This window comes from Cyprinus carpio, chromosome B23 (genome assembly GCF_018340385.1).
Source record: "Cyprinus carpio isolate SPL01 chromosome B23, ASM1834038v1, whole genome shotgun sequence".
NCBI classification, from domain to species: domain Eukaryota; kingdom Metazoa; phylum Chordata; class Actinopteri; order Cypriniformes; family Cyprinidae; genus Cyprinus; species Cyprinus carpio.
Window position 1 is genome coordinate 15,809,367 of NC_056619.1, and position 15,937 is coordinate 15,825,303.

Sequence of the window (15,937 nt, forward strand, 5' to 3'; positions counted from 1 at the left end):
TCTTCCGGCTGTTTCTGTCCTCTGTCATGTCATCAATAAACACCAGTAACCCAGTGCCACTGGAAGCCATGCATGCTCATGCCATCGAACTGCTCCACCATGTTTCACAGATTTGGATAATGAGCTGTTCCATGATCCTGGGTTTTTCTTTACCATGGAGAGGATCCACTGCTCATCTACCACTGTTGTCCTCTCTGTGTATTTGGTTTCAATCACAAGAGAGACGGGGATGTGTAGAATGTGACTTCTCATAATTTACCAAACAGTTGATTTGGCCACTCCTAATGTTCCTGCTATCTCTCTGATGTATTTGTTTTGTTTTTGAAGCCTAACAATTGCCTGTTTCACTTGTATGGATAGATCCTTTGACTGCATGATGTGGGTTCACAGCTTGAAACAGCTTCCAAATACAAATGGTACACTTGGAATCAACTCCAGAACTTCTATCTGCTTAACTGATGTAGAAATAACGTAGGAATAGCCAACATCTGTCCTGAAATGAAATGGCTTTTGAGTCAACTGTTCAATTACTTTTGGTCCCTTGAAAAGGGGGGGGGGGGGGGGGGGGTACATTAAAAGAGCTGTAATTCATTAACCTTTCCTCCAATTGTGATGAGAATACCCCCAAATTAAAGCTCAGAGTGTGCTCCAATTGTGATGAGAATACCCCCAAATTAAAGCTCAGAGTGTGATGTTTTTGGTCGACAGCTAAAATTTTAAAAATTGTGCCTGTTTCCAAATATATATGGACATATCACTTTTGACTCGTCGACTATCTTGCATGGGCTTTTACACAGGACAAGTTCTAGCATTCAAGTACAGCTAGATTGAGTACAAAGTATGGCTTAAGGAAACATGTAACATCAGTCTAGCTTATACTTGCATACAATAAATAGAAAAACAGCACAAATGGACCCAAGAAAGAGTTTTTGAACATTTGCTTATAATCTGGCCAAAAATATCTTCAATGAAACTATCTAAAGCTATACCACACACAAAACAAGCACTCAAAACCTTGCTTTGAGTTCTCCTTCAGGACCGCTCCCAAGATCCAATAAACACAAAGCATGTCAACATCCAAGACTTTTTATCTCTTCCCAAACAAGCTTGCAGAACTAGGATTTGTTCCAGTGCACCAGTTAAGCTCTCAGAGATCCGGTCAGCAGTATTAGGAGGATGATAGATACAAAGTGGAAAGTGCAAATAAAACTTTACAAGCCCCAAATAGATGCTCAGGAGAGGAGGAGGACTACACAAGAGAGCGTTTCTAAAATATGGAGAACAGTTGGCAATGGAGACATGTAGATCCAGTAGGTTATACGTACATTCACCCATCACTGACAATTATCTCCAAACAGTTCAATATTGTTAAAGGGATAGTTCACTCAAAAATGAAAATTCTGTCCTTATTTACTCACCATCATGTTGTTCCAAACCTGTAAGACATTCGTTCCTCTTCGGAACACAAATTTAGATATTTTGGATGAAATCTGAGAGCTTTCTGACCTGCTTAGATAGCAACGCAACTGACACGTTCAAGACCCAGAAACATAGTAAGGACATCATTAAAATAATCGATGTGGTCTGTGCCGATAGCCTCTGGCATCCCATGTTTGAGTCCCGACTCGTGGACGTTTCCTGAACCCATCCCCCCTCTATCTTTCCAACTTTGTTTCCTGTCTAACTACTGTCCTATCAAATAAAAGGCAAAAACAAAGAAAAAAAATAGTTGATGTGACATCAGTGGTTCAGTTGTAATTTTACAAAGCTACGAGAATACTTTTTGTGCGCAAAGAAAACAAAAATAACGACTTTATTCAACAAATTCTTTTCTTCCATGTTTGTTTTCGAAGCACGTTCATGACAGTATCACAACATATGCGTTGCATTCCTCTGCTTGCAAACAAGACATAGCACATGTGGGTTCTATGTCACCGGCAGAAAAAAAGGTTGTCTTCGGTGTTTGTTTTGGTTGCATTTTGTATAGTTGATGGTTGATAAATCATGGGCTAATTTTCATTTTTGGGTGAACTAACCCTTTAAGAGAAAAACATGTTGAACAATTAAGATCTTTGCACACTGAGTCTGAAATTTTCACATGCGTTTTTCCATTTTTCTCATTGTTTGAAATTTTGCATTGTTTTTCGTGTTAATATTGGTTTACTATGAAAATGGATGCTGATCCGAATTTTTTATGACGGACAAAAGTTCCGGAGGCAGTGTGTAAATGTGACTGACACAATGTGAGGTCGTATTTATTTTTCAACGTGTGAAAATTTTGGACGGAAATTTCAGACTCAGTGTGCAAAGACCTTTATTGACTCTGCGTTCCGACTGTACATAAAAAAGTGACAAAAAAACATTCCACATCTAAATTTAACACACGATCACACAGCGGCAGCGAGCTACCACAAGGAAGGGAGCCTGTGACTCTAATTGGAGGTTTTGAGGTCGTTGGGGGGAACTGAGTACACAGGCAACTTTTCCCACAGAGCTTGCCTTCATGCATTCAAAGCACACAAATATTTCAGACAGAGATGTGGATTGTTAATTCAGAGCCGTTTTTTTCCAAACACACAGCCAAACTACTGACAAGTTTTTGAAGGTGCAAATCAAGGGGGGCTGTTAATCATTTCAGAGCATCTGAGTCTATGGTGAGGAATCAAGAAGGCCTTTATTTGTCCCTCTGGGCCTGCACCCAACTGCAAACATCAGGAGCATCCCAAAAAGGTGCACTCACGCTAAGCAATCGAACATCACACTGCAGTCATTCGAAATACCACAATCCCGTTTCCAAACAGGGCTGGGAGACGTCCAGAAGGCCGGCCAATGCGGAAGAAACTTCCGTCTCATTCATTTATGCTTTGTCTTGGGGAACAAAAAAACCACATGAGTGTTTTACATCCAGGCACCTTCACAGGTTAAAAACATTGATCTTTTCTCTGAATTCTGGCTGAGGCAGTTTAACCAATTTACAAGTTTGTCCTCTGATGTTAATTTTCTAGGACAAACCTGAGTTGAGCTTGGCGCTGCAGAAATGGGCCAGTTTCTAATGAGGTGAAATTCCAAAGAAATGAGGCTAAAAACCAATCATTCATACATCACCGTCATTCAAAGTTTCCCGTACCCTCCAGGCTGACAGTGGGGTGGAATGTACACTGTAATTTTCCACAACAACTTAGAACGGATCTGCTTTACAGACAGTATAGTAGGGAAAAACACTGAATGGAAGTGGAAAAGGAACCACCATGCTTTATCAAATACCAACATGTATCCATTTGTGAAAAATGTATTGCTACTTTGGGACTGTAATCACAGTATCAATCTTAAGATTGTGAACATGCTCCTGGTTCATCCCATAACATTACTCACAATAAACTTTGGCACACCCTACTTCAAAGACTTTAAGCCAAGATTTATCTCATTGTTTATCTTGGTTGCCATCGCTTGCACTTTTGTTGCCTTTGGAAATTTGGGAAATGGTCATTTTGGGGTATTAACACTCAAAACACCAAAATGTGCAGATGCATTTAATAGTTACATTTAATATTTGACCACTGAATACCTGGAATGTGAGACTACCCTCGCATGTCTTTTGGAAAGCATTATCAGATTGGAAAATATTTGTGGCTTACCATCTCAGGAACATCAGGGCCTGCACTCAGGGAATTAAAAAAAAAACGAATGACTAACCCTTCAACTTTATTTGCTTATTGTGGTTTGTCTTTAAACCTCAAAGCCCACTTTTATTTTTTTATGAATTTTTTGTGCCATTAGACAAAATCCAAGACAGTGGACACCAGAAGCAAAGTCTAAAAGTATAATCATCCACAATTGCTGTTTAATTAAAAACTAATATGTTAATAGACTAAATTAGTCTCAAAGTTTAGTAATTATCACAAGCAGATCATCTGGAGATTACAAAAGTACAATATATTATTTTATGTCCACCTATTTTTAAAATTAAGAATGCATCTTAATTAAACACCACAAAGAAATGCATCCATTTTGGTCACACAACCCCACAACCAGCAGTATATTATTTTTTGTCCAGGTTGTTTTGTGGTTAGTGATAAAAAGGAAGGGAAACCACAGTGGACGCAGACAGGAAAAGGGAGAAAGACCTCCTGGGCTCGTCTCATCTGGGGTTCCCTATCCGAGCCAGCTGCTGTTACCTTTCTATGTCATGGCTGCAGTGAGGCCAGCTGGGAGAAGTGTGACCCACTTTCAGCCCCTCAGTCTCAACTTCCCCCTCACAGCGTACCGCCCCTCCAAATCAGCTCCAGGCCTTGGCCACACATTCCAGCACCTTTTAATTGATTTCTTCTGCAGACTCGTCCTCTGAGAGGATATGGGCTTGTAAAAGACTTGAGTTCTCGGGTTTAACTCGGGTTTGGAGCCCACAATGGAATTTTGGAACAGAGAGTTGAGATTTTTGCTCAAATGACAAGCACATCAGGGTGGTTCTTATTACAGTGCAGAAAGTTCTGGAAGTTTCTCCAAACGCTGCTACATAACTCTCTGTTATGCATTCTCAGGGAAATTCTTGAAGGTCCTGTTTGTAATTACAAGTTGTAGGCTAAAATACAGAGAAAACCAGCAAAATGAGAGAGAAAAAAAAGACAAAGACAGAAAGAAAACAAGAGATCAGAGGCAAGGGCTGGTTCTCATCAACTTGCAATGCTCTCCTCCCTTTAGGAATGTCCGTCTGCCTCACAGACCTCCAGGTGACAGTGAAAGCTAAACACAGCGTGTAAATTACACCATCGAAGAATTTCTAAATAGATTAAAAGGCTCAGCAACTCTTTGACAGAGTAAATTTTCGAGTAGATTTTCGAAAGGCCAGTTACACATTCCACCAATAGGACTTTCAACATTGACAAACACATACTACAAACCACAACACATCAACTAAGCAACATCTTCCAATTAAATCACTGTCAGTGGAAAAGAAGCTTCAAACAGAGAAAGTTGGCGAAACTTCTGCAACAAAGCAGTTCTTATCACTGTATTTTGCTGCCTATTCAGCACAACAGTGCGGTACCCCTAGCAAGTGATATGGGTTAACATGAGGGTAAAGTGAAGACCAATTAGACTACATTCTCTTCTCACATAGCTCCATTTTTGTGCTGAAACCCGGTGTCAAATACAATCCAGTGACCCGTCTGAGAACATCACACTGAGCAGGTCGAGGGTCCACCTCATTTGAAACTTAGAAAAGTGCCTTTGAAAACACACTGAGTGTACTTACACACTGAAGCGTGCAGATACACACAAACAATAGGACAATACGGTCCAATAGGAGCATCCTGTGAATACCAGGGCACCAAGTACTGGCCTGCTGCTCACACATAATGTGACCATTCTGTGTCACCAGATGTTGACAAAAACACATTTCTGCTTATATTCTTCCTGGTTTTTCTAAAGATTTTGAAGCATACTAAAACAACTCAGTGCTAAAAAGCAACTTTGGGAGAGATAAAGCCAATAAACTAAAGGTGAATAAACTATTTTGCTTATGTATGTTTTATGATGATACCCTGCAAAAAACTGGATTCCTATTTATAACCCCTGAATTTGAACAAAAACACAAAGCAAATTTTGTACTCATGTTCGCAAAAGTAAGCTAGGATTTGCTACACTTGAATTACAATTCTGTCTCTTAAAAAAGACATATATTCATGGCCAAACCTTCAATTACCTAGGCTGTTGTGTATCCAATCCCAACAAGCTATATTCTCCAATGAGGAAATAAAAGGGCTGAATGGCCAGTTCTTTCATATGGCTTGAGAACATACCAAAAGCTTAAATATGGCTTCCAGATACCAGGTTGTAGAAGAGGCCTAGACCAGACCAACCTACAGTTGAAGTCAAAGGTTTACATACACCTTGAGTTTAATTATTTTGCCAAAATAAGAGGGATCATACAAAATGCATGCTATTGTTTATTTAGTACTGACCTGAATAAGATAGTTCAAATAAAAGATGTTTACATATAGTCCACAAGACAAAATAATAGAATTTATAAAAATGACCCAGTTTACATCCCCTTGATTCTTTAAACTGTGTTGTTACCTAATTGATCCACAGCTGTTTTATATATACAGTGCCATGAAAATGTTTTTGCCCCCTTCCTGTGGTTTTTTTTTTTAGGGGGCTGTTTCACGCTTAAAAGATTCAGATCAAACAAATTTTAATATTACACTTTTTTTTTTACTCTAGTCCTATTTAACTGGGTTTCACCTGTAGATTGAAATGTAAAAAAAATTATTTGTAACCTATAATTGTAACTTTCATTATTACATTGTTGTTATTTACTACTGTTTTACTGCATTTTTTTTTTTTTTAAAAGTTAAAGTTAAAAACAACATTGGCTACAACATGTAGGAAAAAATATAATTGTAGCTTCCTCCTCTGCACTAACAAATAACCTTTTCATGAAAGGTCTCACCCTGCTCCTCATTGTGTATTGATCAACTGATTCTCTTTTAACATAATATGTCGTTAATATTTGCTTAGCCTTCCTTTCAGTTAGACCTTTATGCCCAGTTTATGCCCATTGTATTCACTAAGCTATCAAAGAATTTCTAGACTTAAAACAACATGTTATATGTGACACAAAGCACAACAGACAGGATTTACCAAGATTGCAGGAGCTGCCTAGACAAGTTCCCAGGTGTAAACTACCCATGAAACTATTAAAGGGTGGGTATGATGTCCACACAACACCTGTTTCTTAATGTTTCCTAATACCGGTCATTTTATATAAACAATTACAAGTCAACCTTGGGTACAATGACAAATTATTTTCATGACCGTCAAATGTACATTTCTAGTTACCCGCTGAAGGCTGAGTATTTTTAATAGCTCTGGGTGTGAGGCAGATGGTCTTTAGTCTCAGCACAAAAGATGATTTAGATCTGAACTGCTTTCACACGAGCAGTTCTCTGACGGCCAGATGTGAGAGACGGTGAAGAGTGTTAAAACACAATACAAAAGCTTCGAATGGACTGAAGTCATCTAGAATATAACAGAACAACAAGTGGAGAATAGATACTTAAAAAAACAGGTCACACAAAAATGAAAGTTCTTCTGTCATTTTTATTATTTACTAAACCCCTATACCTTCCAAACACATATGATTTTATTTTATCAGCTGAACACAAAGAGAGCTTTTTTCTGTGTGTGCGTGATTCTGTGGGATGCCTTGGCTGCTCTTTGTCCATTCAATGAAAGTGAAAGGGGAAAGGAGCCGATGAGCTCCAAAAACAACCAAAAAAAAGGACTTGGAATATATAGCACACAAGTCATATGTGTTACTTTTAATGGTTTATTGTGCTTTTTGACATTAATCACATCCAAAATAAAAGCTTTTGTTTATGTAATAAGTGTGTGTACTGTGTATATTTGTTATGTATATATAAATACACACATGCATATATTTAAGAAAAATGTTATGTTTATATATTAAATATAATTATTTATAGTATAAATTATATAAATATATACATGTAAATACATAAATATTTTCAAAACATATACCATCAGTATGTGTATTTAAATATACATAATAACTATACACAATACACAGTACACACAAATATATTATGTAAACAAAAACTTGTTTTTGTTATTATTTTCGCAACAGCTCAGTTTAACAGCAGTACTGGTCTTTTGAACTGTCTCTTCATCAAAGAATCCTGAGAAAAAACAATGCATCATGGTTTCCACAAAAATATTAAGCAGCACAACTGTTTTCAACATTAATATTAATAATGAACACGTTTCTTGGAGACCAAATCAGCATATCAGAAAGATTTCTGAAGGTGATGCTGATAATTTATATATAAATAATTTAAAAAAATCTTAATGATCTCAAACATTAGTAACAGAGTAACAGTAGTACATATAAGTGAAAACAGAGCGAGAGAAATTAAAAAAAGTAAAAGTGGGAGAAATATATGAAAGAGTTCTAGCACATGAGTGTGGGATGTTGAGTAAACATGACAACTGTCCTCAACTTTTGAGCAGCCATGTTTACACCTCATGTGAGGAAGGAAGAAGGCAATCCATGAGACCTTCAAAACATTAAATCTTCAGACTCAGAATGCCCAAGCATTACGCGCATGTCTGCGATAGTCATGAGATAGTAGTTGACAGAAGCACTTGATAACAACTCGCTTATGTTCCCCGTCGCTGTCCCATCAACAGCCCCCATCTTCCCCAGTTTCTGCTACATGAAGCCATGTCCTCCTGGGTGTAGCAGTTAAGTAGGGTAAACACTCATGTCGCAAACCGAAAACACCAATTACAGCACACTCAACTCACTACCATCAACAATATCCTTTCATCCACAGCTCCCAACCTCTCACACATTATCAAGTCGGTTATGCAAATCTGGGTTTAGCCCTCAGTCGCAGAGGAGTCTACCGTTTTCGCAGGGAGAGGGGAGGTTAAAAGAGGGAGATTAGAGCCTCCTCAGGCCCTGGGTTGTAAGACTCTAATGCTATTACATTGTGCTTTTCTTATTTCAAGAGACAATTCTTGTACGGCGACAAAAATAAACTGATTTTCTGTCAAAGCCGTGAATAATTTTAAAAAGGAACGTTCCGGGTTCATTACAAGCCAAGCTTAATGGACAACACCAGAGGCAAACAAAAATCATGCTTAAGGCGCATGGTTGGCTGTTACTATGCTTTTAAAGGTCTAAAAGCAGATATAAAGCTTATTTTTGTTATAAGCACTCATAAAAGTATTCTTTACAAAATGGTGTTATTTGAGCTGTAAAATGGTTTGAAAAGAAGTAGGATTATCGTAGGTGGAGTTTTGCTTCATCTCGTAAACGTCGAATGGATAGTTACATCACGCCCCTTCATGGTATCCTTGGTAGTTTTGTGTGAAAGTTACCACATTTAGAGGCTTTATATGGTTTTAATACACTGAATACAACTTAATACACTTACAGATTTGAGCAAAGTCCTGACTAAACATTTGAAATCTGCCCTGCAAAATAGATTTCCATTTAAAGCAGTGCTATTTTAGTATCACTGAGCTACTATAATAGCTTTTAGTTTTATAGTTTAAGTAATTTAATTGTGTGTTTTGCCATTTTTATTAGTTTTTTTTAATATGTCTATATAGTTTTTATAAATTTTTGACTTCAGTTTTAGCTATTTTATTACATCAAGTCAAACTAAATGAAAATGAGAAGTGCTGTAAGTTGTTATTTTTTGCGTTTATTTTATTTCAAGCAGCGAAAATGTTTAAGGTTTAACGATACAAGAAAACTTTATTGTCAGACAAAGTCTGAAATTTGTCTTTTATTATAGAAGGTTAATTTATTGTTAGAGTAATTTATTTATTATACAAAATAAATTTAGGACCCTTACAATCACACACACACAAACTTAGTTCCTTTAAATTCACACACACACACACACAAAAAAAACAATAATATTAATTTAATTAATTAACTATAATAACTTTGACTTAAAATACACTCATTTCAAAGACAAGTGCTCCAAATTATGGCTTTTCCATAGCTCACAATCTGTTCTAGTGAAATTAGAAACAAGATGCAAAAAAACAGACAGCTAATTTATATTCAATGTTTTTTAAACAAGAAGTAAAATACATTTCTTATCATTAGGCTGGGGTTAACAAATCAGTTTTGACTTGGAAGTGAGCAAAACTCTACCACAAACCTGAACTCTGTATCTATACTCTACATATACCATTTATAGAACCATTTAAAGATAATGTTAAATACTTGTGCATAACCCAATTAATATTCATGAGCTAATATTGACCATTCTGGGACTGAGACATCACAATCAGCACCTCAAACAGCGCTGACAGTATGTCAAAGATGCACTGAACACTTTAAGTGAGTAAGCGGCCACATTTGAATTTCTGCTGTGCAGCGTTTTACATCAAATAGAGGTTATGTAACAGACTTCAACTAACAACAACAAAAGAAAGAAATCTCAGCCTGAATGAGAATGTTACGAAGAGGTTTATAATGTAGCTCTATTCATTCATCAGATGGGGCAGAGATGGTGTGGGAGAAACGAATGATTGAATGAATACTGAATGTATGAGCAGATGTATTAATGTATGAATGTAGGAGGATTCATGGACTTATTTCAGACTATAAGAGGATTGTAGAAACCTCCGGAGTATCTGAGCCACAAAGACAGATGTGTACATAAGATGAAGCACTGATCAACAAAGGGCAAAAAGACTGGTTGGTTATTATCAGCGTTAATATTGTTAGAGAAAACTAAATGACAAAAACTGAAATAAAAGTTAAATAAAAATTAAAACGGAAACTATATTAACATACATTTAATGACTCCAAAACTAACAGATAAAGAACAAAAAATACTTTGTTTTTGTATAGCCTAGTCTTTATTAAACAGAAAAATACTACTATATACCAATAACAATAGAGTTTGCTGAAAAAGTTTTTAAATTATACACATGTAACTTTGCACATTAACTTTGGAAGCCCTAAAATCAGTGTTGTTATTGTTAACTAAAATATATATATATTTTGATGTAAAAGTTTTTTGATTATAAAGCTGAAATTAAATAAAACGTCAAATAAGTTTGGAAATATTTAAATAGAAACTAAATATACAATAAATAATAATGAAAAATGAAGAAAAGAAAAAATAATTACTTACTAATTAAAACGTACTAAACCTAAAATGAAATGAAATCTGAAAATAATAGCCCATTTAAAATATTAGTGAATAATATAAAAGTATTTAATTATCACTCCCTAAAAAAGTAATTAAAGCTTAATAAAAATACAATTAAAAATACTAAAACACAGAATAAACCATATTTAAAAATTGTGAACACTAAAAAAAATAAACTGAAAAGAAAAGCTAAAATTAAAATAGGAATCAAATGAACTTTAAAAATTCATATACAGAATTTGCCATTTATATGTCTGAAAACTGCCAAACTGACCCCAAACTAGGGGTTGCAACGACTTATCGATTAGTCGACTTCAATGCTCTGCACCATGACGCTTTAAGCTTGACGTTGACAAGACGCTGGTCCTATAGAGGGCGCAACAGGATAACAAATCTTTGAAGGACTTCAACATTTACGCTCCATTTTCAAACAGTTAAAATTACAAATAAATACATACTCTGAAAGCGCTCCACAAGACGTGCGATTATATTACTGGATGCTCGAGATTGAATGGGAGTATGCACGTTTTAAACTGCTTAAGTTAATCGCCGTTCTAATCTAATGCACTGCTGCACTGTAACGCACACACACAGGCCACTGACAGTAGCTCGTATATCATGCGCAGATCACGCCCACACAGAATCATTCAGCGCGGAAATGTATTGTCAACACTGTTCTGTGATTTCTCAATAAAACAGCTTAGAAACTGAAAAGTTCTATAATTTATTTCTTAATAACTAAATCCCACAGCTTCACTACAATTAGAGAGACGCTGCCAGGTAGAATTAATTCACACATGCAATCGCTCTCACTAATGCGTTCATATGAATGTAATCTTTACTGTGCTACTTTATCTGTAACGTAATCTGATTTAGAACGAGCAGAAATCTGTGAGAAATACAACGACCCAAAGACAAAAGAACTGATAAAAATGAGCTGTTATAGGAGCAATAGCTATGTGGGCAGCACTGTCATATGCCATAGTTGTGCACAAGGTGTTTTTTACAGCTCCAGGCTTATGTTCATTAATGACGTCATCAGCGACTAGTCGACTTCGACGTTCATCACATAAAAGTCGACTTTAAAAAAAATCAGAATTTTGTCAACCTGCTCAAGCCAATTTTTACCCGCACAATCAAATTCAAACCGTTTACCCTATTTACAGACATGGTCTAAATCGAAAAAAAAAGTTCTACCCGGATAAATAAAAAAGCATCAGTTCTCCTGCTCCAGCAGTGATCCACGCAGAGCCACGAGTTCCTGCTGTAGTCATTGACAGCAGTCCGATTCCAGCTCGGGCCCACTCACCACCTACGCCTGAACCACTGCAAGGGTCACTCTGCATTCCATGCAGCCAAATACTAACATGTACGTTAAATCGGTGCTTAGCATCATATGCCAGAATGTGATCCAACAGTGAAGTAATGCCTCTGCAGATACATACTCCCAATCCTGTAAGCCAAGGCCGGTCACTAATGGTCTGCTTTCCCATTTGTCCCCATATAACATCTAAGCTAATGGGTCTCCTATATCCAGATGTTCCAGAGAGGGTGGAGGTGGAGCAAGATAATACAGCACGAGAACTTCAACCCCGTCTCCGTCCACTAGACCATTTCCTCCTCGTCTTCCACAGAGCAGACAAACTCCCAGGTCATTCATATATCATAAAACCTACGTTTCTCTTATACCACGCCAATGAAATCTTGTCTTATTATTTTAGAAGTATACTGAGTGAGATGAGGTTTGTTTGAATATAGAATATTTGTTTATGACCGTTATCTTTACTTTCCAGTATAATAAAAATACCCACATCTCCCAGGCTCCGAATCCTGTCTAGACAAGATAAAAGTTCTGATAAAAGATCTGAAATCTGCTGAGGTTCTTTTTTTGTGGTCTCAAGTAACTAAACCTATTATCAGAGCTCGGCAGAACAGACTCCTGTGCGACAGTCAAAATCATCTGACAGGCCGTCTGAGGTGGCGTCACATGGTCAATGACTCACTAAAAATAACTTCGGACATAACAACTCATATTTAGTTATTGCATCAGCATTTATATAAATAACTTAAGTTTCCTGAAAGAACTGATGATTACTGAAAATGTTAAGAATTTAAAGTGACAGTCAACCCTAAACATGACTTGAACATTTTGTTGAAGCCAATGGGGTCCAAAAACAACACTGAACTGCACTGACTTTCATTGTATGGATGTTATACGGATAAACCACAGAAGAAAGGTTCGGAATGACTGACATGAGGGTGAATAAACGATAACAAAAAATGAAATTTTTGGCTAAACTATACTTTTTAGACAAAACAGCAGCTTATTCTACACAGTTAACGTGTAATGCACTGCCTAGTGAATGACTAAAAGTAAATCACAGCCTTTTAACTTCTCTTGATCAGGCCTACATTATGCACTTATTTCTTGGGCATGAGCATTACATTTGGATCTGCATAATTTATAATGTGGGCTATTTGTAGGCCAGTTTTCTGAGCCGTACTAAAAAGGACTGTTGCATAATTTATACAGATGTCACAGAAAACTATCTGGAGTATTTATTTAAAAGGCATCCGGTGTGCTTTGTAGGCACCACTTCCCTCTCATTTCTTTGGATAGTTATTGTTAACATCACAAATTTTAAAACAAATGCTATAAAAGGAATAACTAGGTTAAGCTCTTTGGCGTTTTAAAATATTTAGCATATGAATGCATGCATCTTGCAATGTGCACAATGAACAGGCTTTTCAACTTTTTTAAAAAGGAGGAAAAAGGCTCCCCCATATCAGTTTTGTAGCTGATGTTAAAGTCTGTGTCCAATCAAGTTTTATGGTGCAAAACATTTGAAATTTCCATCTGCCAACAGACTTGTTTTGTGGTATGCTCTAATCATAAAAAAAAACATGAAAATTCTATTAACATACAATAAAAACAGACATATTAGTCTATAATATAAAAAGCAGACTACATTCATTTAAAGCATAAACACATTTTTAGTACCATTCACAATTTTCTAATAAAAAATAACACGTCAAGCCTTTGACTTTATATTTTTTGTGCCACTTGATTTACAATATGAAAATCTGACGCTTGAAGTAAAACTAAATGAAAGGCATCTAGTGTGCACTGATTCAAATCGCTTCTACCCAAACTAACTGAGCAAACTTGGGTTAAGTACTGATCAACTAGCTTTGGATACCCATAAGAGGAATTACACTCAATTTCTGCCTTAGATAATAATGTTTACGTCACGCAAAACAAACGCTAAAGAATCGACAGGACTCTTTTGTGGGCGACCAGAAGCAGCAGCACTAGCAGAGGAGGATGTGCCTATCCATGCACTTGAATAGACCGTTAAGAATGCGGGAATATGGAGCATGTCCACTGCATGCAAATAGACCTGTGGCGAGCTCATACTGTAAGAATTCATGCAAGCAGAAGAATACCATATGACAGGCGTTTGAATTTTTAAACGACTCCGGCGAATGCACGGGCCTATGAACCTATTACAAAATAACTCAACTCCCACATCTCCAATCTGTCCCCATAAGGCACGATAAACGCGTTAAAAAGCGGCCGATTTGTGGCTTCTCTGCACACATGCTGATAATGCGAATGTTTCATAATGAATCAGCGCGAGTCTGGATGAGGATAACAAGGACAGATGTAACTTAGCCATCACGGCACAGGTGATAGCAAAACTGCGCAAATGCCCTCCTCGGCATATTTATTTATTCAAAATCAAACCCGCAAGCATGAAATAATCACACTGCTGCCCACATAGTGGGTGTCGAAAGCAGCAGCCCACACGTTGCCTGGTCACTATCACCAGGCCATGTCTGAAAACTTTACAGACTGTCTCCTAAATGCATGCATGGACAAAATAACACGTTTAATCGTAGTTACTCACCTTCAATGGCTCTGGTGGGATCTACAATCTCTATTGCAAGAACTAAGCCCAGGTAAAGCAATCCAACAGCCAGCATGTTTGCATTGCAAGATGGCATTGCCTATGGAAATATCACAATTGTTCGCGTAAGGCTGGATTCAAACACCTCATCCAAACCTCACGATTGTCCGCCGTGGTCTGTTGTTGTTTCTTGCGCCCTCCGACACGCTAGCAAACGTAGCTGAGCAGACAATATGCAGAGCAGAGAATGTGTCATTAAAATCTATGCATAAAAAGGCTTTTCCAGACTAAAAATGCGAGGTGTTGTACAATGGCACGGTCATGTATGTTGCTTACTGAATAACAGCATGCAAACAGAGGTAACGTTATGTGGTGTCTCTAAAAAAAAAAAAAAAAAGAAAAGAAAAGGAAAATCCTTAAAATCAAAGCGGTCTTGTCTGTGGTCAAATTATTCCTTTTGCAAAATCAGGATGATGATAATAATGCAAGATCGTCCGTTGGCGGGCCTCGCTGCAAAAAATAAAAATAAAAAAGGCTCCTCTCTTCTGTGCCCCACCGCTTCTGATGCTGGTGGTTACAATTTGAGTGAGGGGGGGAAAGTGGAGCCTCTACTGGATGGCTGCATGACGTCATCCACCTCGACAGTAGTCCAAAAAACTGAAAGCCCTACGCGGCACTCGGCTCCTGCGCATGCGCGGCTCAGCTTACGGCTGACCATTTGTTTTCTCCCTCAGTCGGTGGAAACTGATCCGGCCACGCAGCCATCTTGGCTCTATAATCATGACTCAAAGTAGGCATAATTAATTTGTATTAGTTGACTAGCTTTATAAGGAACTGCTTTTGGCTAGATAGCTGTTGCTACTAAATAATGAAGTTTGAAAATTAAGGTTTTGTAATACATACAGGCCTATTACTTGGTATTGAACACTTTTCTTCTAATATGATAACATTACAAATGAAGAATAACAAAAAATTTTCTTATAATAAAACAAACAAACAAACGTATTGAACACTTTTCTTCTAATATGATAACATTACAAATGAAGAATAACAAACGTATTGAACACTTTTCTTCTAATATGTTGATATGATTTATTATTATTATTATTTTTTGTGGTGTTCTAAAGGCAGTTTAGGTGGCTAGGATTCCCCTAATGCTATTTTGCTTAATTTGCATTTTGATGCATATTTTTGTGCAATGATCATTGAAATGTAATAATTAATACAAAGAGTAGCTGTATAATATTTAGGGTTAGCTATTTGTTTCCCCCCTCTGTTTCTTCCTTTGTTCATTTTCAGGTCTGCGCTCTTTTGTCTCTT

General features: G+C 37.0%; 1 protein-coding gene across 2 annotated transcripts in view; it reads right to left on the bottom strand.

Moving 5' to 3' along the window:
* The window catches only part of LOC109071622 (low-density lipoprotein receptor-related protein 1-like), a 119,774-nt gene extending 104,563 nt beyond the window's left edge, over nt 1-15,211 (bottom strand). For both annotated transcript variants that reach the window (XM_042751412.1, XM_042751411.1), the window contains exon 1: nt 14,618-15,211. In XM_042751412.1, coding sequence (XP_042607346.1) covers nt 14,618-14,714 — 97 coding nt within the window. In that variant the 5' untranslated portion in view covers nt 14,715-15,211. The remainder of the gene's footprint in view (nt 1-14,617) is intronic.
* Between the last annotated feature and the right edge of the window lie 726 nt (nt 15,212-15,937).